At 39.7% G+C, this 22,814-nt stretch overlaps 1 protein-coding gene across 1 annotated transcript in view; it reads right to left on the bottom strand.

Moving 5' to 3' along the window:
* The window catches only part of NUP205 (nucleoporin 205), an 82,913-nt gene that overhangs the window by 31,087 nt on the left and 29,012 nt on the right, over positions 1–22,814 (bottom strand). Inside the window, exons 13-27 of the mRNA XM_029922946.1 lie at positions 21,240–21,422; positions 19,851–19,901; positions 18,814–19,023; positions 16,069–16,168; positions 15,517–15,654; positions 14,197–14,386; positions 13,349–13,469; positions 11,121–11,202; positions 10,441–10,605; positions 10,007–10,131; positions 4,996–5,110; positions 2,753–2,902; positions 2,123–2,194; positions 1,344–1,501; positions 759–839 (exon numbers count right to left, since the gene is read on the bottom strand). Of these exons, the coding sequence (XP_029778806.1) occupies positions 759–839; positions 1,344–1,501; positions 2,123–2,194; positions 2,753–2,902; positions 4,996–5,110; positions 10,007–10,131; positions 10,441–10,605; positions 11,121–11,202; positions 13,349–13,469; positions 14,197–14,386; positions 15,517–15,654; positions 16,069–16,168; positions 18,814–19,023; positions 19,851–19,901; positions 21,240–21,422 (1,941 nt within the window). The remainder of the gene's footprint in view (positions 1–758; positions 840–1,343; positions 1,502–2,122; positions 2,195–2,752; positions 2,903–4,995; positions 5,111–10,006; positions 10,132–10,440; positions 10,606–11,120; positions 11,203–13,348; positions 13,470–14,196; positions 14,387–15,516; positions 15,655–16,068; positions 16,169–18,813; positions 19,024–19,850; positions 19,902–21,239; positions 21,423–22,814) is intronic.

Raw genomic sequence — 22,814 nt, forward strand, 5'->3', positions numbered from 1 at the left:
TAACACAGGGGCATATAATGTCTTTTACCAAAAGAGTCCTATTTTAAGTTCTGGGGTTTTTTTTGGCTTTTTTTTTTAAGTAATCTCTACACCCAATGTGGGACTCAAACTCATGACCCCAAAATTCAGAGTTGCACACTCCATCGACTGAGCCAGCCAGGCACCCATTTTCCTATTTTTAACAGTTATTTATTCTGTCAGTTAATCTGAATACATTTATAGTTTATTTTGGAAACCTTCCACTTGCATGCCAGTCAGCAGAGGTGGTATGGGTTTTCTGGCTCCATCTTCTTTGTCTTGTCTACTTACTTAGACTTACTCCAGCCTGGAACTGCCTAAAACTGAAGGTCAAGGGCATGTTTCTCTGACATATCTTTTATTTCTTTGCTTCTTGCTATGGCCTAGCCAGCTGCGTTTCTATGTATGTGGTTCTTCCCACCTTCTCACCCATTACTCCCCACCTGTGTTGAAACACCACTCTCTCCTCCCTCACTGACAGAGAGCAAGGGAAGTCTAATACACAATATGGGCAGGTTGCAAATCCTTCACTAGCCTAACAGAAAAAAATGTTATTTATTCTGGCATCTAGACATTAACTTCAGTTTAGTTTGTACATTTAAAATCAAAAACGAAAGATTCAATTAATGTTTAATTTCAAGTAGTTTATAAATTAGTGAACTACAATTTATGGTTTTGTCTTCTAACAGGCAGTTAAATAGTTAAAAGGTTCAAACTAACATGTACTCAGTAAGGCTTACCTCCATCAGGAGAGGTCTCTGTCCTATGGCTGCCATACCCTGAAGGGCATTTACTTCAGCTACAAGGACCCTATGAAGAAGCTACAGAATTGAGAAAAGAGTGAAAAATCAGACCATTTCAGAATAATAACCTCTAGCTATTACTACGAACTGCCCTAGAGGAAATAATCTTGGATACCTTTATGTATAATCTATAAGTGGCTCTGTCAAGTTTCTAGTCAAAAACCTTAGGTATCCCTCACATTACTGAGTGGGACCAAGAAGCCTCAGTGGCAGGTAAGTTAGTGCAAATGCCCTTGGATATCTTCTTCCTATTAGTGAGGCCATTACCATTTACCTGGTAGAGAGTTAGAACCATTCCAGAGCTAGGTGGTATGACTACTACCAAGAAGGTGATGGGGAACCTTTTAAAGAGGTAACATTAGTGTGGCCTATTCTGTTTCATTTTCCAGCTGTTAGAAAAGTGAAAACCACAACCCAATAAACCAGTATCCTAATCAGAAAACAACTGTATGGTTCTATTTTTGTCTGAGGACTCAGAGTCTAAACCCACTGATACTGCACACACTTTAAAACAATCCTCACCTTGACATTGCAGACTGTCTGTCCCCGTAAGTTCTTGTGTTCACAGTTAGCAATAACTTGTTCAATCTGGGCCCGATCAAAGAAATCCAACTGCAAAGGCTCAGGGATCTCCTGACTGAAGTCAATCGAGTCAAGAATACTTAGAATCTTTCGACGTACTAGAAAAAATAAAGTTCCATTTTATTTGGGACAGTGAGGAGAAGAGCAAACCATTGTACTTGGCTCACAAAGATAGTGCTATGTTCAATAAGGGGCGCTGAGGGGGCACGTGAGTGGCTCAGTCAGTTAAGCATCCAACTCCTCGTTTTGGCTCAGGTCATGATCTCATGGTAGTGAGATCGAGCCCCATGTCAGAGGCTTCACACAGAGCCTGCTTGGGATTCTCTCCCTCTTTATCTGCCCTCCCAGCTTGTGCTGGAACTTTCTGTCTCAAAACAAATAAATCAACATGGGCGGGGGGAGGGGGAGAAAGCATGTTAAGTCCACAAACGGAAGACTGGACTGTTAAAAACTAAATAGTCTAAAATCTAAAATCTTAAAAAAATTGTTAAAATCTAAATTTGACTTTATTTCTAATACATCCATTTGCAAAAACATTTTTTCCCATTCATTCATCCTAGTTATAAAAAAAAATTTTTTTTTTGAATGACAAACAACCCTTTCTATAGCTTTTCTATACCAGTTCAGAATCTGCAGATACAGGGGGCATAATTATCTCTTATAATTTTAAGCAACTTAATATATACCTATAAATTTATTACAGATTCACAGGGTTTTACCTTTTGTAGCAGTGTCAAAGTGAAGGAATCCAGAGACAGACCTATTTTCATCTTCTATTCCTCCTTCACCATCTGTTAGAGCATCAGTAATAACAGATCAAGAAGAAAAACATACTCATAAAATTTCTTTCAAAATAACCAACATAAGGTGTTTTTTTCTAGGTCACTGTTGCTAGGTCAGAGAGCCCTCTGCAAATGGATAATTGAAATGCAAAGATGATGAGAACTTACCAACATTCATCTAATTCTTCCCGTCCCCAGGAGATCCACTTCACAATTGTAAAGAGGATAATCAGAACCCCCAAAGAGGCAGGACCCAGTCCCGCCAAGGCAATGATTAGAGAAGCTTAATTTGCATGTATAACACACATTAAAATACCTTGGGTCATGCTGGCTCAGTGTGACAAACTCCACTGAATATTTGAATATAGCAGAATGTGGGTGCTTCAAACAATAATGAAATAGCAATTATGGGCTGAATTTAAAATTTTGTATTTAAAGGAAAAAATTCAAAGACAGAAAGAACTTGGTTAGCCAACAATCACATGCTAAGCACGAGACTGTGGTGCGTGTCTTCACACAGACCAGTCAGCAGCACAAGAGGACACATGACAACATGCACACGCTCACCGGAGTATGGTCTCACAGGCATGTCATCCAGTAAGAGATGGAGGAGCCTCTGGGTATGGGACCGTTGGCGATTCAGAGAAGTTACCCGTAGTTCTATCGAGGCAGTCTTCATTAGCCACGACATCTGGTTCAGCATGGACATTTCATACTCTGCAAGTGAAATACACGAGTTTAGTTTCCCAGAGTAGTAAGACGATCCACAACAGACCTGAATCCGATCCACAACAGACCTGAATCCGTAACTCATCAGATATTCTGTAACATAGTCTGTAACTTCTGAAACTTGGCCTCATAGTAATTTATCACTCTGTACGAAAATTAAAAAACCAAAAACAGATGCTAAGAGAGAAAAAAAATAAGCATGTATGTCTATAAAAGATGAGCCACAGCAAATGAAGGACAAAAGAAAATCAATTTTCCATTATCAAGATAATCTCACACTTATCCATAGCATTGTAAGTCTGTCCTACTTTGACATTAATATAAGACTTCATACTTAAAAAAAACAAATTCTCAAATATATAACTTATTAAAAAAAATACCCTAACATACAGTTTGACTTTCATTTCATAAAACAAATACCTAATGCATAATTTTATGATATCTCTTAAGATAAGCAAGGACACATAATTTAACATATATTTAGGGCTGGTCTTGACAGCACAGCAGCCACAGCCCTGCACTACCCTCTGGCTGTGGGCCTCAGAAAGGGCCACAGGTGACCAAGGACACGAGCAAGCTGAGGCACAGCCGCCAAGGGCAGCTCACCAAGCACGCCTAGGTCACCCGGGACATGAGCTGAGAAGAGGTAGCATGCTGCTGCTCAAAGTCTCCAAGGGCCAGAGGACTCAAGTTCATCAAGAAAAGGGCGGGGATACATCAGCACCAAGAAGATGAGAAGAGCTGAGCCCCTCCCCTCTCTGTGCATACTGAAACCTTTCCAGAAACAAAACAAAACTGAAACCTAAAATTAGGACTGAGAATCACTATACAAGTTTCTGAATCCAATATTTTTAATATGCCTGATTTAAAATCCTAAACTCTAACAGTATAAACATAAAATACACCAAACAGTACTACTACAACCACCACCACCACCATCAGTAACAAGCAAAACTTATTTTTTAAACTAGATTGATTTTTGAAAGACAGATACAGTAATAGACAAAGCATTAACTTTCCTTTCTAATTAGGTATAAAGGAGGGTTGCTTAAAAAGCTTATAACATAAACAAATCTCAAGACTAAAAGTAAGAAATGATTATGAAAATGAAGTGAAAAATGTTTTGCCATTAGATAATTCCCAAGCGTCTCTGATATCATCACTCTAAAAAGTGGATTAGAAGCAGAAAATTACTAGCAATAAAAATTTATTATGAAATCTATGAGCTTACACTTTCCAAAACATAAATAAAATACAAAAAAAGCGGGGGGGGGGGCGCCTGAATGGCTCAGTTGGTTAAGCATCTGACCTCAGCTCAGCTCATGATCTCAGTCTGTGGGTTTGAGCCCCATGTCTGTGCAGTCAGCCCAGAGCCTGGGGCCTGCTTCAGATTCTGTGTCTCCCTCTCTTACTGCCCCTCCCCTGCTAGCTCTCTGTCTCTGTCTCTCAAAATAAAATAAAGACATAAAAACATTTTTTAAATATATATACATAAATAAATAAACTTAAAAACAAAACTTCTTGGACTGTAACTGTCTAGATATAAACTGAATTCAGAAAATTGTTATGAATTGATCAAAAAGAAAATCATATAAAGTAGAATTCAATAAAACAGAGTAGCCTAGGATTGTGTCAGTGAGGTCAATAAACTCAGTTATCATTTCCATTGTACTTAGCTTTCTAGTTCTCACTTCAAGACCTCAAGTGGTTTCAATATATACACAAGAAACAAAAGTAAAACAATATATTTTAAATACCTTCACTCAATAAATCTAAATTACCAGAATCTTCTCATATAAATATTTTCTTATCCCTTCAACACAGAGTAAATATTTTATTTGGTAGTACAAGCATCAAATTCCATCCCTGACACGGTATTTTTAAATAACTTTATGCCAACAGCTAGAACATGAGTCTTCTCAATAACAAATTACAAAAGCAGCCCAAAGAAAAGAAGAGGCAAAGTAACAAAATGAAACAGAATTCCACAAATACCATAACTGATACCCTGAATGTTATAAAAATAAAATCGCATGGACTTTACAAATTAGTTATAACGGTATGGGAAAATAATGTCCTACCTTTGTTAGAAAAAGGTAAATGTTGCAACTGGGAGAATAAGAAATCCTGGCTGGTTCTCAAGTACCTCATCGTAGGGCCAGATGTGTCCGAGCACGCGCACAACTGATATATCACCTGAAAAGTTAAAATGAAGTAAAAAAAATACACAAATCATTTCTTTTGTTATAAATTTTAAGATAGAAGGTCAACTTAGATTTACTAAATGGAAACTAAGACCCATCAATAACTTTAGAAAAATTGATAAACACATGCAAAACACAGATGCTCAGTTATAAGCAGTCATCAGCACCCCAACTCAAGAATACACATTGGAATATACTGAGTGCTGATGACATTTTTATACAACTAATGTTTAAGTCAACCTAACTATATTTATTAATACATATAGTTAATTAACAAACATTAGTATTTTAACTATTATTGATAGCAAATCACTTGGAAGTAACTGCTAAAAGGTTTTTTACGTTTTAATTCACTTTTTGAGAGGCAGAGAGAGACGGAGCACGAGTGGGGAAGGGGCAGAGAGAGAGGAAGACACAGAATCTGAAACAGGCTCCAGGTTCTGAGCTGTCAGCACAGAGCCTGATGCACAGCACAGAGCCAAATGCAGGGCTCAAACCTACGAGCCATGAGATCATGACCTGGGCCAAAGTCGGACCCTTAACTGACTGGGCCACCCAGACACCCTGGAAGTAACTTCTAAAAACCATACTTAATGCAGTTGAACCTTAGGAAGATAATAAAGTAGCCAGGATTTTACCAAAAAAAGTACAAAGAAATACACAAATTCAACTAAGTAACAAATATAAACTCTAAATTAAATAAAAATTTAACAGAAAATAACAGAACTGGGGATAAAAGCTTTTGTATCAAATATAAGACTTTACTACCTATTACATATATAAAACTCACCATTAGGTATATGACTATCATATACCTAAATAGATAAAATGGCAAAAAACATTTGACAAGAAGAGAAAATGTATAGCCCACCATCAAAAATGTCCATCCTTTTCAGTGATAAAAAAATTAAGAGGCACCAGCATGGCTCAGTCACTTAAGTGTCCGACTTCGACTCAGGTGATCATCTCACAGTGGGTTTGAGCCCCTCTTTGGGCTCTCTGCTGTCAGTACAGAACCTGCTTTGAATCCTCTGTCCCTCTGTCCCTTTCTCTGCCCCTCCCGTGCTTGCACTCCCCCCTCTTCTCTCTCAAAAATAAACATACATTAAAAAAAAATAATAAGGCCTCATTGGCTCAGTCAGTAGAGACCGCAACTCTTAATCTCAGAGTCACATGAGTTTAAGTCCCACACTGGGTGTGGATTCTACTTAAAACAAAAAACAAAAAAAATCCTCAGGCAATAAGGCAGGCCTTTTACTATAAACACCAAAGTTTTTAACTATAAAAAGCAAATCCTGGGGTGTCTGGGAGGCTCAGCTCTTTAAGTGTCAACTTCAGCTCAGGTCATGATCTCTAGGTTAAGGTTGGTGAGTTCGAGCCCCACATCAGGCTCTCTGCAGTCCATGCAGAGCCTGCTTCAGGTCCTCTGTCCCCTTCTTTCTGTGCTCGGTTTCTCAAAAATAAATAAAACGTTAATAAAAAAAAAAAAGCAAATCCTACTATTTGGCAAAGTGGAAGTGAAAACTTTCATTTGTGAATAATTTATAAGTACTTATGAGCTGCTTTCCCTGTAACAGGCATTTTAAATTCATCTGTTATGGGCACTACTTAATACCTACTATAATTGTCAAAGATGACTTGCAAATGAAAATCTGAGCTCATAAAACGATTCATATCCTTTGATCCAACATTATTTGTAGATTTGTAGATTCCGTATTTGTAAATTTATCTACATGCCAAAACTTAGGTGTAACTCCAAAATTAACACACGCATACTCCTGCCGTCACTCACAGAAAGGGAAGGAGCAGCAGAACACTTGCGCTGCCCCGTTCGCACGCTCTTGGCTGAGGCTAAAGAAGGCCACGCTCTGTCCTGGTTTCAGCTGTCACATCACAACAGGTATCCTGACCACATTTTGTATGGGATCTGTTTTTCCTACTTTGTATATTTTGTTAGTGATTTTTTTTTCTGTTTTAGAATGGTCACCAAGCGTAGTACTGAAGTAGGTGCTCCTGAGAGCAGGAAGGCTACGCTGCGGCTTATGGAGAAAATACGGTATCGGGTACGCTCCATTCAGGTACCAGCTACAGTGCTCCTGGCCATGACTGCGATGCGAGGGAATCAGCAATATGTATTAAAGTGACTTAAACAGAAACAAATAAAACAAGGTTATTTAATTATTGATGAAAATGTTGGGACAGAGGCTTATAGGATTCTAACACTGTTTTCCCTAGGAGCAACGGTTCAATATTCGCCAATTCAGTGTTCACTGTCAATTTATATATTTTTTAAAATATTTTTTAATGTTTTATTTATTTTTGAGAGAGAGAAAGAGACAGCATGAGCAGGAGAGGGTATGAGAAAGGGAGACACAATCTGAAGCAGGCTCCAGACTCTGAGCTGTCAGCACAGAGCCCGACGCAGGGCGCAAACCCACGAATTGTAAGATCATGACCTGAGCTGAAATCGGACACTTAACCAACAGAGCCACCCAGGTGCCCCCACTGTCAATTTATGAAACCAGTAATGACAATCACCTGCAAAACCATGTCTGAAATTATATATCTTTTAAGTGTTTACTTACATGTTTTGAGAGAGAGAGAGAGAGAGAGAGAGGCAGGGGGAAAGGGGCAGAGAGAGGGAGAGAGAGAATCCCAAGCAGGCCCTGCACTGTCAGTACACAGCCTGGCATGGGGCTCAAACTCATGAACTATGAGATCATGACCTGAGCCAAAACCAAGAGTTGGACGCTTAACTGACTGAGCCGAGGTGCCCCTGGAATTATACTCTTAAAATAAACATAAAACAACAAGAGTAACTAAAGGTGTTTGCTAGAGTAAAAAACTTGGAAACAATGTAGAGAAAGTTCATACAGAGAGGGGGAAAGGACACAAAACTGTCAGCTGAGAATAACCATACAAACAGGTATACACAAGGAAAAAAGATAAAAAGAACACAAGGTAAAAACTTTAATAGTTCTATTGCAGATGTATGTTTGTCTTCCATATAGCTTTGGCATTATTTTTTGATACTCTATGAACAAAAATCTGATAAGCTAATAATCAGTGTCTTCAAACAAAACAAAATCAGTCATTCATATCAGATGGTCAGTTAAGAAGATGCAAGAACAGATGCTCAAAGATGTGGGACAGGTTATACATTAGAGGGAGGACACAGAAAAGGAGCTCCCAAAGCACCGCAATCCATTTTATAAGCATGTGTCCTGTTCCTGAGACGAGGCAAGGAAAATCTCCATCCTCAGACAGGAGAGAACACAGGCCCAGGCCAAATCTCAACTTCTACACCCAGAAAGCCATGTACTGTCAGTAGATGAAGGTATCGGTAAGGCCCAAACTAGTTCTCTTTGCTGCAATCAGAGTTATCTAAGCTAACAAGCTCTTCGAAGTTTGAATTGTTTTCTGAAGCAGTGAAGTATAAACCTTTAGGTGAAGAAAGCCTCTTTCATGAAAAATGGAGCAGTGTGCCCCGTTAAAACGCGCATTCTGAGTCGGGAACGGGTCCTGAGATTCTGCTCTAACAAGCTCCAGCGAGGTGCTGCTGCCGAGGCTGGACCACACGTGGAATAGCAAAGTCACAGAGCATATGTAAGACGCTGGCAGGCTGCTGGACAGCTGGTCCAGACCTGCTTCCTGGGCCAGTACAGTGTATTAAAAATCAGAGAATCTGGCAGTGTACGCGCTTCCTGGGCTGTCAGAGCCTCCTCCCACCCCACCCCCCAACCTTTATGTTTTAACTCTGCCTAATACTTTAGCCTAGATGATTAAGCTTATCAACTACATCCACCTAAATATGTTGAATTCTGTAATGCTGCTAAAATGTACATCAGGTTTATTCTCCTGTTAAGGAAGAATTCATTTTGATTCTAGTACATACAGTGAAGGGCTGTGTGGACAGCCAGAGGATAGAAGAAAATAGTAGAGAATTACAAGAAAAGAAATAGGAGAATAAAGAAAAATCTCCAGTTTACTAGAAGTCACTGATGCCTTTTTTATTATAGCAATATAAAACCAGGGCACTACTGAGATGGAGAAATTAGTCACATCCTATACAGCTTAGTTCTTAAAACATGAAATGAATAAAAGAAATTATCACAAGTGAACGTAAGCAAAACAGAAGTTCTCATTCTAGGTTAAACTGACACTAAGTGGACTTTCCACCATCCTACACCTAGCTCCAGTGCTGCAGGATGCACAGCTTCTTAAAAAGTGCTTTCAGGGGCGCCTGGATGGCTCAGTCTGTTCAATGTCAGACTCTTGGTTCGGCTCAGGTCATGATCTCGAGGTTCGTGAGTTTGCATCCCGTGTTGGGCTCTGTGCCGGCAGTGTGGAGTCTGCCTGGGATTCTCTTTCTCCCTTGCTCTTTGGCCCTCCCACTCTCTCTCTCTCTCAAAATACATAAACTAAAAACAAAAAACAAAAAAAGGTGCTTTCAGCCACATCTTACATTCTCAGTTAAGTCTCATAACAACCCACAGCACAAACAAACACTCAAGAGAAGTTTTGTGGCACGCCCAAGGTGACTGAGCTAGTTAAGGGGCAGAGATGAGACTCCGAGGTCTTCTGACCCAAACTCATTACTGTCTTCACCAAAAAGAAACAACTTGAAATAGCACTCATGTTTCCATGCTTTCTATGCTAGCAGGTCAAAATCCACCTCAAATTACCCCTTATTTTTCAAGTGAGCAACATACAGGCCTATAGATCTATAGGATCTGGGAATCTCTGCTATGTAGACTTTATTTATATGTGAGAGACAAGGCAAACTACCAAATGAATTTATTTCGACTCAGGTCTTACTGTTTTACTTCCGTGTCTGTCACGTATGCAAGCGTCTGTCTAAATGTCCTCTACCAAGCCTTCTGCGTACCTGGTAACACAGCTCAGCGAGCTGAGGGGACTCCCTCACGGCCACTGGGCCTGTTCTGCTGTCAGTTCCCTTCTCCAAGATGTTTAAGATGGCATGAAGGCATGTCCGAGGGCAACCTAAGACTCCTAGGTGAAACCACAAAGAAATTCAACTTTTAAAGTTTCTGCATTAAAAACATCAAAGTATCTTTAGAAAAGTTAAATTCCATAAACATATGTTCTACTGTAAACACCTCTACAAAGACTGACACCAAAAATTAATAACTGCTAATTTTCTAAGGCTTAATTTGTCCAGACTTGATCTAAGTTCTAAAGATTGACGTAACACATGACCTCTCACTTTCAGAGAATTATTCCATGAGTCCTGAACTCAATGAATGACCACTCAACTAAACAAATGCGACAAACAAGTGTCTGTGTGTCTTATGGCCATACCTGGGTCCTGTAGGTTTGTGGTACTGACAGGCTTCTTCAGTTCAAAGCCCAACAGGTAGAGAGCAAGATTGGGTGGATTGCGCTCCAGAGAGGTTATGAGAAGATTCAAAATGTGGATTCTTGTTTCCTGATGGATTCCAGCTAATTTCTTCTCAAGTTCTGATCCTTCATGTGGAAACCCACAAAACAAAATAGTCAACATATGACAAATTTAAATACATAAAGCTTGCATTCCAAACCTACATGTTTTCTTCAAGTTTACCTCATCAGCCATCACAGTGAGTTCAGATGTGTTGAAGAGCCTTCCAGAAAGACTTACCAGTTTGTACTAGCAAATTCCCAAACTTCTCTATCATCGCCAATAGACAGTTAATAGTTTTCTTTATGTTAAGTATTGATATAAAGTAAAAAGTGAACACGTTAATATGTCATACCCTGTTCTAGGAGCACCCACATGGCTCGTTTGGTTAAACGTCCAACTTCAGCTCAGGTCAAGATTTCACAGTTCATGAGTTCAAGCCCCATGTCAGACTCTGTGCTGACAGCTCAGACCCTGGAGCCTGCTTTGTATTCTATGTCTCCCTCTCTCTTTGCCCCTCATCCACTCACACTCTGTCTCTCTCGCTCACAAAAATATACAAACATTAAAAGAAATTTTTAAAAAAGAAAAGAAGACATACCCTCTTCTAGACGCACAAATTCTTCTGTATCTTCACTATCCAAACACTCCACAAATCCAGCCATCAGCTTCTGACTTACACTCTGGAGTCATATAAAGATTTGGTAAAAGACAAATTTATAAAGTTCTCTAATAATATGAGAGACATTATGATAAATATGATATATATTTATAAACATTTGTCTCTAAAGAAAAAAGGCAAATCTCTAAAGTATTTAGGTTTCAGTTACACTTTTAATAGGACACTCAGTTCCTGAAATAGTAGTAAGTTAGCTCTCTATAGAAATAATTTAAGAAACAAAATTTTTTAAAAAACTATTTTGAGGGAGAGAGAGAGCAAGCAAGCATAAGTGATGGGGAGAGAGAGGGAGAGGGGGGAAGAGAGAGAGAGAGAGTGAGAGAGAGTGTCAGTCCCAAGCAGGCTCTGCACACACAGGGCTCAATGTCACAAGCATGAGATCATGACCTGAGACGAAATCAAGAGTCAGATGCTTAACCAACTGAGCCACTCAGGTGCCCCAAGAAACAAATGTTTTTAACTACTGGTTTCAAAACGTGCTTCCCTAATTTTCTTTCCCAAAGAATCAAACCAGTTTAAAAAAAAAAAAAACATTAAATTGCCATCTCATGACTTCTTCATTTATATACCCAGTGGTATGAGATCTTAACAAAAATTAAAATAAAATTCTCATCTTCCCTCTTTACAAATGTTTTGCCTGTCACCAGTTTTATGTTTCTGGGCTGAGAGATCAGATACGACTCAACATCCTCAAGATACAGCAGAATGTTAAAACTGGTCATAGTAACTCATACGCACGAGTGGGCTGAGAAGCCCGCCTTCCACATCCCCGATCATGCCGTTTTCAGGAACCTCATCAAAAGGCCAGATTAGACATCAATATTTTACTATAAACAGTGGTTCTCAACCAGGGGGGCACTGCCACTCCAGATGGCACTTTGAGAAATATGTGGGGATAGGGGCACCTGGGTGGCTCAGTGGGTTAAGTGCCCAACTCGTGGTTTCAGCTCGGGTCTCATGGTTTGAGTTCAAGTCCCATTTCAGGCTCTATCCTGCTTCCCTAATTCTGTTTACCTTGAACTTCTGTTCAAGTCCCATATCAGGAGCTTGCTTGGGATTCTCATTTTCTCTCTCTCTCTCTCTCTCTCTGCCCCTCCCCTGCTTGTGCTCTCCCTCTCCTTCTCAAAATAAATAAATAAACTAAAAAAAGACAGAAAGAAACATGTGGGAGTATTCTGAGTTGTCACAACTAAAGTTTACTACTGAAAGGGCGGGGGACTAGCGATACTAAAAGTCTTGCAATATGAGGAAGAGTGACACACAAAATGAAGATCTGTCCAATCCAAAATGCCAGAAGAGTCCCTGTTTTAAAACACTACAAAGGAGGACACAACAGAATTCAACTCGCTAAAAGCAGTGATTTTCAACATGAAGATGCCATAGGACAGATGCCTATCAAGAGGAAAAATGAGTAGCAGATTCCCCAAGAGTAGCTATTTGGGGAGCTATTCAGAACACAGAGACTATAAACGGGATTAACAGAAGAACAGCTGAAAACTGTCTGTAGCGCAGTATCACAAGTGACACAAATGTAAGTCACCAGAAAGCCACAGAGGTAGATACAGTGAGACACACTCAAAAGCAGAGGCTCCCGCAGACTGTGCACAACTGACAGAGGAACAACAGACCCGAAATGCAAGCAGAAGCTGCACTCACACACCTTGGCGGAGCAACAGTCCCGCTAAGCCTTCCTTCACGTGCTACGGTGCACAGCACATGGTCACACACCACGGCGCCTGTGCTGTCACCACAGACGGCACTCTCGACAAACACGGCTCACAGCCCCGCTCAGGAACAGGTGTCACCATCGAATATAAATATATTTACTCTCACAGAATCTTTTCATAAACAAGAATAAGATTCCTCCACAGACACGGTGACTTCCGTACGTACTCAGAATGACCCAAAAGAAATAACAACAGGGGGCGCCTGGGTGGCTCAGTTGATTAAGCATCCTTCCGCTCAGGTTTGTGAGTTCGAGTCCCTCCTCAGACTCTTTGCTGTCAGCACAGCACCTGCTTTAGATCCAGATCCTTTGTCCCCCCGTCTCTCTGCTCCTCCCTCTTCCTCTCTCTTTCTCTTTCCCTCTCTCTCTCTCTCTCTCTCTCTCTCAAAAATAAACATTAATAAATAAGATGAAAATCGGTTACCTGGTCATGAGTGAAATCGCCAACCAATTTTATCTGAATGTTAGAGTTGCAAGAGATACAGCAGAGGATCTTGGCACTTTCGAAAGCCAATTCTGGATTAGTATTGCCATGATACAGGTATCTTTGGAACAAGAAGACATTTGAGGAACAATGTGATGCAACTTTTGGCTTTTAAAACACTCTTCTCAACAAAGAACATTTAGAATCAGGGTCACAGAGCACTCAGGTAAATTAGACAAAGATTTCCGTTCTAACTAGATACAGCCTATTATGGATGGAATTGCATTCCTCCAAAATTCAATCGTTGATATTTGAACCCAAAGTGAACTTATTTGGAAACAGGGGCTCTGCAGATAGTCAAGTTAAGGTGAAGTCACTAGGGAGAGCCCTGGTCCAAAGACTGCTGTCCTTATAAAAAGGGGGAATTTTGGAATAGACACACACACACACACACAAGGAGAATGCAAAGTGAAGCCGAAGACAGTAATCAGAGGGATCTCTGTAAGTCACAGAGCAAACAGTGCCAAGTAAGGAAGCCCGGACACACACAGTGAGAAGTGTGCTCCCGAGCCCTGTCCTCCAAACACCCAGTCTCCCTACAACAGACAAATAGTACTAAGATAATGTCATTTTACACTTAGAAACGTTTAGGAACAGAATCCATTAAGGAAGAAGAAAAATTGTAAAGGTCAGTGTAATTAAAATCAGAGGCACTAAAGAAGGTAAGAATAAAATGAGCACCCCCACTCACCCACCAAGTTATGAATAAGAGATCAGATTTGGAAATCAAAGACAAAATGCCCACATGATTTAATTCCACATTTTTCTACCCACAAATGTTAACTTACCTGGCAATATTCACCACATTATCGGCCTTCTTAGTTCTGGGATTGATTCCCTGTAGTAGCTGTTCTAAAGGAGAGACAATTAGAGCCAGCTGACTCTCTCTTAGAAGATCCATAAAGAGATTTTCCTTTTGCAGAGTAAGATTGAGAAGGGCAAGGCAATGCTGCACTGCTTTCTCCAAATGCTTCTTCCCTACAAAAAATATAAACTGAAATTAGAAAGTTCTACATGAATCTTAGAAATGCAGAGTTCTTAGGAAAACCAGCTAAAGGACAAATTCTGGACTCAGAAAAGCCCTCAGGAGGTCACTTATAGCAGCAACTTCATAAAACTGTTCACTCATGCAATTCACGGTAATTTGCTAACGCAAGACTCCTTGTATGCAGTGGTTTCTCGTCATTCTGCCTTATCTCTTTCGTGATTAGTTAGAGCAATGGTTCTCAGATGGGGTGATTTAGGGCCCAGAGGACACCTGGCAAGGTCTGGAGATACTTGCTTGTCAAAACTGGGATAGCACTACAGGCATCTAGCGTGGGTGGAGCCCACAAAGCCCAGGAACGTCCCCACAACACAAGATTTTTACCGCTCAGAATGTCAATGGTGCCAAGACTGAGAAGTGATTTAGAGCAGTACGTGCTCAGTGCAGAAAATTTGCAAATAAAGAAATTGAGAATTTGAACAAGGATCACCTATAATCCCACCATTCGAATTTAAAATACATGGGTTCTGGAGCCAAACTGCCTAAATTCAAATCACAGCCCTAAAACTTGCTACAGATAAAGATGTGAAACCTCTCTCTTGCATACTCTCCTTATTTACAAACTGGAAATAATAATAACATCTACCACATAGGGCTTTTGTACTGCTTAAATGTGTTTAATAAACTTTTAAAAGGGCCAAGTACATACTAAGCACTCAATAAACCATGATAATTAGCAGTAATAATAATATTAAGTGAAATTTATTGAACACTGTGTATCGGTCACTCTAGCAAGTGCCTTTACAAACACCATATGGACAAGAAACAAAAACTACGTTAGATTTAAACATAAGCCCGTTAAGGAGATCAGAGTGAAAGAGAGACCATTATAATTACCTACAAGAAGACCGTGCAAGGAAGCACAGCTCTAGGGACAGTCTCTGTAACTTACTCTTTCACTTTTAACATACGTTGCTTGTATGACTCACTGAAATTACCACTGTGGATGCAGAGACTCTCCCAGTGAAAAAGAACTTCAAAAATCATCTATTTCAAAACTCCATTTGCCGGAAACGAAAATACCAAAATTGTTTTCAAGACACTGAGACGCTCGGGCACGCACCAGGGAAAGGGGCATAGGTGTCGAGCTGCTTCACGCCTTCCTCCAGCAAACTGAGAGCAAGCTCCAGCATCGGGGACTCGTTCAGAAGATGGTACATCAGACTAAATCCTGGTGGCTTGTAGGCTATGATTTCTTCTCCTACACAGAACATAACACCGTCCAAGAGATGGTCAGTTAGTATATTTGTCACACCCTTGATTTATATGACCTATGAAGCTTGTAAATTAAATGGCATCTAAATGGGCAAGGTTCAGTTTAGAGACAATGACACAGACTGTATACAGTGGTAGTTCCCAAAGGGCTGATTTGCTCACAGTAGTTACTTATGTTAACTCATTAAAGGATCTGTAAGGAGGTGTTCTTTCTTTTATTCAGCAAAATTTTATTTTTCTCTTGCTCAGAACAATTAAAATAACTAAAACAATGTAACAAAGATTATATTCCAACTTAATTTATTAACTCTGAAATAATTTGTATCTTATATATATATAATTTGTAAGTTAAAAATAGCTTTATTAATAGTTGACAGCTTATTTGAAAGCAACAAATTACCTTGTAATTCCAGAAACTGGTCTACAAAATCTTCAAGTTGAGGCTCATAATCTCTGAGCAATTTATAAAACACCTCCAAAACCACCTCGGCAACTTCCCACTGTAGAAAGAGACAAATATTACAGTAACGATAAAAGAGTCCAAGGTGATGGCCTTATTAGGCTTTTCATTCCTCCCACTTTTCTCCAGAACAGGACTGAAGTCCCTTCTCCAAAGTGTCAAATATCTCATATTTTTGCTAAAATTCTCAGGCTGTAAATGGTCCAAGAAATCATCTAATCACCCTTACGTCGCCACAGAGAAAGCTAGTGACACTCAGAGCATGAATAACTGCCCTCAAACCATAAAGCTTGGTAGCAAATGTGCTGCAAATTAAGCCCCAGACTTCCGTTCCCAGACCAGCATTCCATCCTATGGCTCCAGCCAAACAAGTTAAGAAGACTCAACCGCCGGTAGGCTTGCCATTAACACCTTTTTTGTTAAAAATGTTTTTTTAAGGAGCAACAGGGTGGCTCAGTCGGTTAGGCTTTGGCTCAGGTCATGATCTCAGAGTTGGTAGGTTTGAGCCTCGTGTTGGGCTCTGTGCTGCCAGCTCAGAGCCTGGAGCCAGCTTCAGATTCTGTGTCTCCCTCTCCCTATGCCCCTCCCCTGCTCACGCTCTCTCTCTCTCTTTCTCAAAAATAAACATTAAAAAAAAATTTTAAAGCTATGCCAAAGGAAAGATATATACAATAGTATAGATGGTAAAATTAAAACTTTGCTCTAAAAAATGCCACTGCATAGAATTTAAGGCTGAGTCTGGTAACTGCAGAGAGGGTGGATTTTTAAATTATTATTTTAAAATAATTTCCACTACACATAATTTTATCAAGGCTGAGTCTGAGAAGTGGGATTATACAGGGGTTTTTTTTAATTATTATTTTTAAATTACCCACGTATCTATATCTTCAATAACTTCAAGATCATTTATTTAAATAAAAAAGGCTCATCACCACATAATGATGGATTTTAGGATTTATAAATATATACACTAGCTCTATGTTATTTATCTCAATCTAAAGGACCATTTTTGTGAGAAGCTAGTGTTCTAAGATAACAGTGACCGGAGTGAAACCTGAAGAAGACAAGTGAAAAACACCCGGGAAGCTGAGGACGGACAAGTTGGGGCGGAGCTGAGGTCGGGGGCAGCGAGGGGCACAGCAGCCCTGGAAGTGTCCAGATGCACGAAGGAGAAACAGTAACCGCCGGCAAGGACATGGTCAACTCGAGTTATAAACAGTTAGGTCATAATGACCTTTCTAAGAAAACGCAAGTAAGATACTTGAGACAAGTGTGAAAACGCAGAGGTCACAACTACCAGCATCCATTATTCAGCCTCTGAAACAACTTTTATTAACAAGGCATGGCTGCCATCACTGCTTTCATCCAGTAAGGAAATAGATGATAAAGAGGTAATTTTAGGACTTAAATGCACACCTCTCTCAGTGTCCATTTTAAGTATGTGAGAAGCAAAAATCACAAAACAATGGACAAAAAATGAGTTTCAGTTATCTGAGACTAAATACTAGAAACAAACTGTGTCCAATGAAAGGATAATGAAAACATAAACCTTGCTACATACAAGTAATAATTACGCAGTCAATGAAGAGATGGTTCTCAAAGAACCTTTGATGGCATGAAAAAGTGCTCATGACACTGTATTTAGTGGCCAAAAAGATACAAGCCAACGATCTCAGTTTAAGTGTATGCGTGTGTGTGTGTGTGTGTGTGTGTGTGTGTGTGTGTGTGTGTATGAAAAAGAGTAAGTTATCTTTCCACTGGCAACAGGATTATGGATAATATTTCTTCTTGTATTTTTCTATATTTTCCTAGTTGTCCCAAATTAGCACAAACAATATTATTTTTATAATCACTAATATAACAAATAAACCCAACAGGTTCAAAAACAGCAAATTATAAAGTAGAAATGTTCCTACAGGATACATCAAAACATATTCTGTGAGGCAATGAACAATATTATAGACTAAGTGAATTGTGTCAGAACCTGAAAGGATCTCTTACATAGCTTAGTGGTTATGAGCTTGATCTGGAATCAGAGTCCTAGGTTCAAATCCTGGTCCTGGACCTTAGGCAAGTTCCTTAACCTTGCTAAGCCTCCATCTGTAAAATGGGAATATTAATAGTACCTGCCTCACAGTAATAATGGGATCACATAACACGACATGTACAGTTCAGTTGTGGGTGTGTTGCAACCAAAGCTAATATGTATGTAAATGTCAGGGCTCCGTCAGCCTCGATTCCTGGCAAACACACCAAAAGAATGTAATACATCTTCCCAGTAAGACAAGGCTTCACAACCCAAAAGTGCTACTGATCAATAGAAATGGGTGTGCAAGTTTAAACTTATGTCAATCTCTATATCATCTCAATAAAGCATATTATGTTTCCAACTGACAAAGGTGTGACATTTGTGGTTCAATTTTGGTCAAAATTTGTTCAATTAAGGGTCTGAGTTAACAATGAATTCATAATCAATTAAATTACTGATCACTAAAAAGTCAGTGCTTTGGTTTTCGTGCCCAAATTTATTTTTTTTAATGCACATAAACTAAACAGATCGCAGACATCTCCATGTCAAAACTATGAAATTTTACTGATTGTCAAAAGCTCATACCTTTAATTTATTTAAAAAAAAAAGGCAGCAATAACTGAATAAGGAGAAAACAGGTCTTCTCTGTGTCTCACCTTTTCAGCTGCTCTCCGGTAAGCTCTGGTGCGGAATCGAAGAAACACAGAATCTCTAAGAAACTGCAAATAAGGGTCAAAGCCAGGGGGGCGCAGTCCAGCACCCAAGTTAGAAGGAAATGCGCTCTCCACCAGGGTGCTAATGAGCTGGCAAAAGGCCCGAGTCAAGGGGTATTCTTCACACCGGGATTCTATTTCATTTAGTTCAACCTTCCAAAAGAAAAAATAAAGAAAGTTAGTAACATAGAACAATCAGCTATAAAGTACGAAACATTTTGCAGACATTAACTCATTAGTATTGAGCTGGTCGTCATCAATACTGCACCAAAAGATACATTATCTCACCATTTTTCATTTAGAGGAAAAGACACACAAGTATTACTTAAATTGAGGTTAATCAGATGGAAGAATTTCAAATTCCCCCATATTCTTCCCAGCTGTGAATTAAAAATAGAAATCTTATATGTTTCTTTATGAAAAGAAGAGAGGGAGAGTAGAGAGAGAAGAAAGGAAACAAAATAAGTAAATTCTCACTTCAGGTTGACTCAAGTCATCTAATTAAACTGAGTTCAAAGCAAACATTGAGTTTCGACGGCTGCCATAGCACATCCTTCCATGATCTAAAACCTGAAGTATTTTGGTTCCTCTCAGAAAAAGTGTCACCTCCATTTCAGTATTGACCAAACAATACTTCAAATGAAAACATATTAAATTTTAAAATTATAAGGAATCTAATAGGGTAAGAATAATTTTTGTTAATTTTCATTGTGTGAATGTATGAATAGAGCATTTAAACCATAAGGAGGGGCGCCTGGGTGGCTCAGCTGGTTAGGCCTCCAACTTCAATTCAGGTCATGATCTCACACAGCTTGTAGGTCCGAGCCCCCCTTCGGGCTCTGGGCTGACAGCTCAACCTGGAGCCTCCTTCAGACTCTGTGTCTCCCTCTCTCTTTCTGCCCTTCTCCCACTCGTGATCTCTCTCTCTCTCAAAAATAAATAAACATAAACAAACAAACAAACCAAAAGAAAAACTTTACCTCGATACCAATCGCTTGCCTCTGGCTTGGAACCCTTACGGTCTGCAGTATCTTAAAATAATAAGAATGAGATGTTAGAAGCATTCCCTAGTCCTCATGAAAAGCAGCTGTAACATAACATTCATATTCCCCATCCACAGCTTGCATGTGTCTTATGATGCTAATCGGAAAAGACAACTGAGAAGTCTCCGATGCCCTTTCACTAGCGATGTGTGGTGTGCAGGTAGAATGTCCAATTATTTAGGATTCAGAAAAACCGATAGCTTCTAATTGCACATAGGATGTATTTTCAGCAAATTTCCTCTGAGATATTCTAGGGATGAATCTTAAGAACAAAAATTTCACCAATGTTCAATACCAGCCCTACTATTAGCACCAGAAAACCAATAATTAAATGTTAAGAACAGGTTAGAACAGGTTCCTTACGTGGGCAAAAGTTTTGAGTTTAAGCTATTCCGACCCGACCTTACTAGGAACATAGAACAGTATATGGTATAATTAATTACATTTAATGTCATGTTACTTAACGTTCTTACAAGTTGAAAATATACTATCAGGCAGAATCCATTAAAAAGAAGTCCTGCTCTAAGGACAGAAATGTCTAAGCCCACTCATGTTTCATTTTCTGTATAAAGAAGCACGATAGGCACTTAGAACATGAAGTACTGATATACTTACAAAGGAAAAAAATGAAGTATTAATACTAAACCCAAAGTGACTCAGCCTCTCGGCACACACCAGCTCCCTTCATTTGGCTCTCACAAAGTATCATCACATCTTCTGGACACATGTTAGAAAATAACTAGACTATTTTATTGCCTCAAAATGGTGTTACGATCACCGGTTCCTGTGTGTTGTAATGTTTTTTAGACAAATACATATTCCACTTAACCACTTTCCTAGAGATATTTCTGTAAAGCACATCATCATTCTCCTTTATAAATTTAGCATCTATATTGAATAACTACACCTTCACAGAAAAATACCAAAAGGCCTTACATCTAAAGAAAGAAAAGTTGAAGGGAGATACTTCATTCTTCTGGTATGGGACAGAAAGACACAGAAGGAAGAAGCGAAAAAGGAAAGTGGATGCTCCCCACATTTAATGAGTACAATGCCTGATGGCTGTGGTCAGCCTGGTCTCAAAGACAAGAGTTGAGGAATTCTGTCCATTTATTAATTTTTCACAGACAGTGAAGAGGTCTTAAGAGAAGAACCCATCTCCAGGAACCTAGTGAAGCTGTCAGCTGATCCAAGAGAAAAGCGCAACGCTGTCCGTTTCGGATGCTATGCTCAGCACTACGGGAAGGCCGTGGCAGACTGGACGTTGCAACCTGGATGCCCTTGCTTCTACCATCCTGTAATACACAGGCGAGCTTGTGATACTACCTGAGTGTATTCCAACGACTGCCAGAGGGAAGCAGCAATTTCGGGGGATTTTCCAAAAGCTGCCAGGGTCTTGAGCAGCTCTGCTTTCAGAACAGGGGGAATGCTGCATTGCAGGAGTCCCAAGATCACCACAACAGGGGTCCACTGCGGATGCTCACAGAGCGCCAGACGCGCATTTTCACTCTGGGAATTGAACACAAAACGAACAAGAGAGATGTTCTATGTTTAAAAGCTAAGGGAAATGACCAGCAATGATCTAAATAGCTAGCCCTTATGCCGAGCATTCAAAGGCCTCATACATACTAAAACAAAGAGAAGCCTATGGCTTGTGCTTGAGGTCTATCAGTGGACCAAATCAGAGTACAGCTCAGTCAATGTAAAGAAGGGAGGAGATATAGCCTTTTACAATTACTTTTATAGCTGCAAGCATGGAAAATAATACATAGGAGGTAAATGGTCAACCAGGGCCACACAAATCTTACCTGAGTACTGTCAATCCTGCCTATAACAATGTAATATGTTTTTTACTACAATATATGAATAAATGCCCTTTCAATTTTTGAGGGAAAAAATGGAGGTATATATGGTATCAAACACCGCTCCATTTTAATTCAATAAGGAAAAATTACTATATGTTTTAATGTTTAATAATGTTAATCCTAGGAAAACCAAAACCTTGGAAGACACTCTTCCTATCTTTTTTTTTAATGTTTTATTTATTTTTGATACAGAGAGAGACAGAGCATGAGAGGGGGAGGGGCAGAGAGAGAAGGAGACACAGAACCGGAAGCAGGCTCCAGGCTCTGAGCCAGCTGTCAGCACAGAGCCTGACGCGGGGCTCAAACCCACGAACGTGAGATCTGACCTGAGCCGAAGTCGGAGGCTTAACCGACTGAGCCACCCAGGCGCCTCACACTCTTCCTATCTTTAAGACAGAGTATCTACACAACTTTGCTCTAGAGTATAAGAGAAAAAAATTGAAGAGCTTGTGGAGCAGAGAAATTGTATAATGAAACTAATATTTTTTATGAAGACCAATTCGGGGGGCTCCTGGGGGGCTCAGTTGGTTAAGCGTCCGAATCTTGCTTTTGGCTCAGGTCATGGTTTCCTGGTTGGTGAGATGGAGATCCCCAGTCAGGCTCTACACTGGCACAGAGCCTGCTTAGGGTTCTCCCTCTCTCTCTCTCTCTCCTCTCTCCTCTCTCCTCTCTCCTCTCTCCTCTCTCCCTTCCTCCCTCTCCATCCCTCCCTCCCTCTTTGCCCATCCCCCATTGGCACATGCTCTCGCTCTCTCTCTCTCTCTCTCTCTCGCTCTCTCTCTCTCTCTCTCTCTCTCTCTCTCAAAATAAATAAAAATTTAAAAAAACTTTAAAGACTAATTTGGCAGTAGCAGGTAAGATGGTTTGGTGTAAGGAGAGAATAAAAGAGTACTACAGTAAATAACTTTTTAATTTAAAATATTCTTGGGATCGTTTATAACAATAGTGATAGAAGTTTTTGCAAGTTGAGTTTGTCCCAGATTTATGTGTCCTAACACTTATACTTGCACATGTACGCAAACTGCGGTGCTAAGTA

The sequence above is a fragment of the Suricata suricatta genome, chromosome 2, assembly GCF_006229205.1.
Source record: "Suricata suricatta isolate VVHF042 chromosome 2, meerkat_22Aug2017_6uvM2_HiC, whole genome shotgun sequence".
NCBI lineage: Eukaryota > Metazoa > Chordata > Mammalia > Carnivora > Herpestidae > Suricata > Suricata suricatta.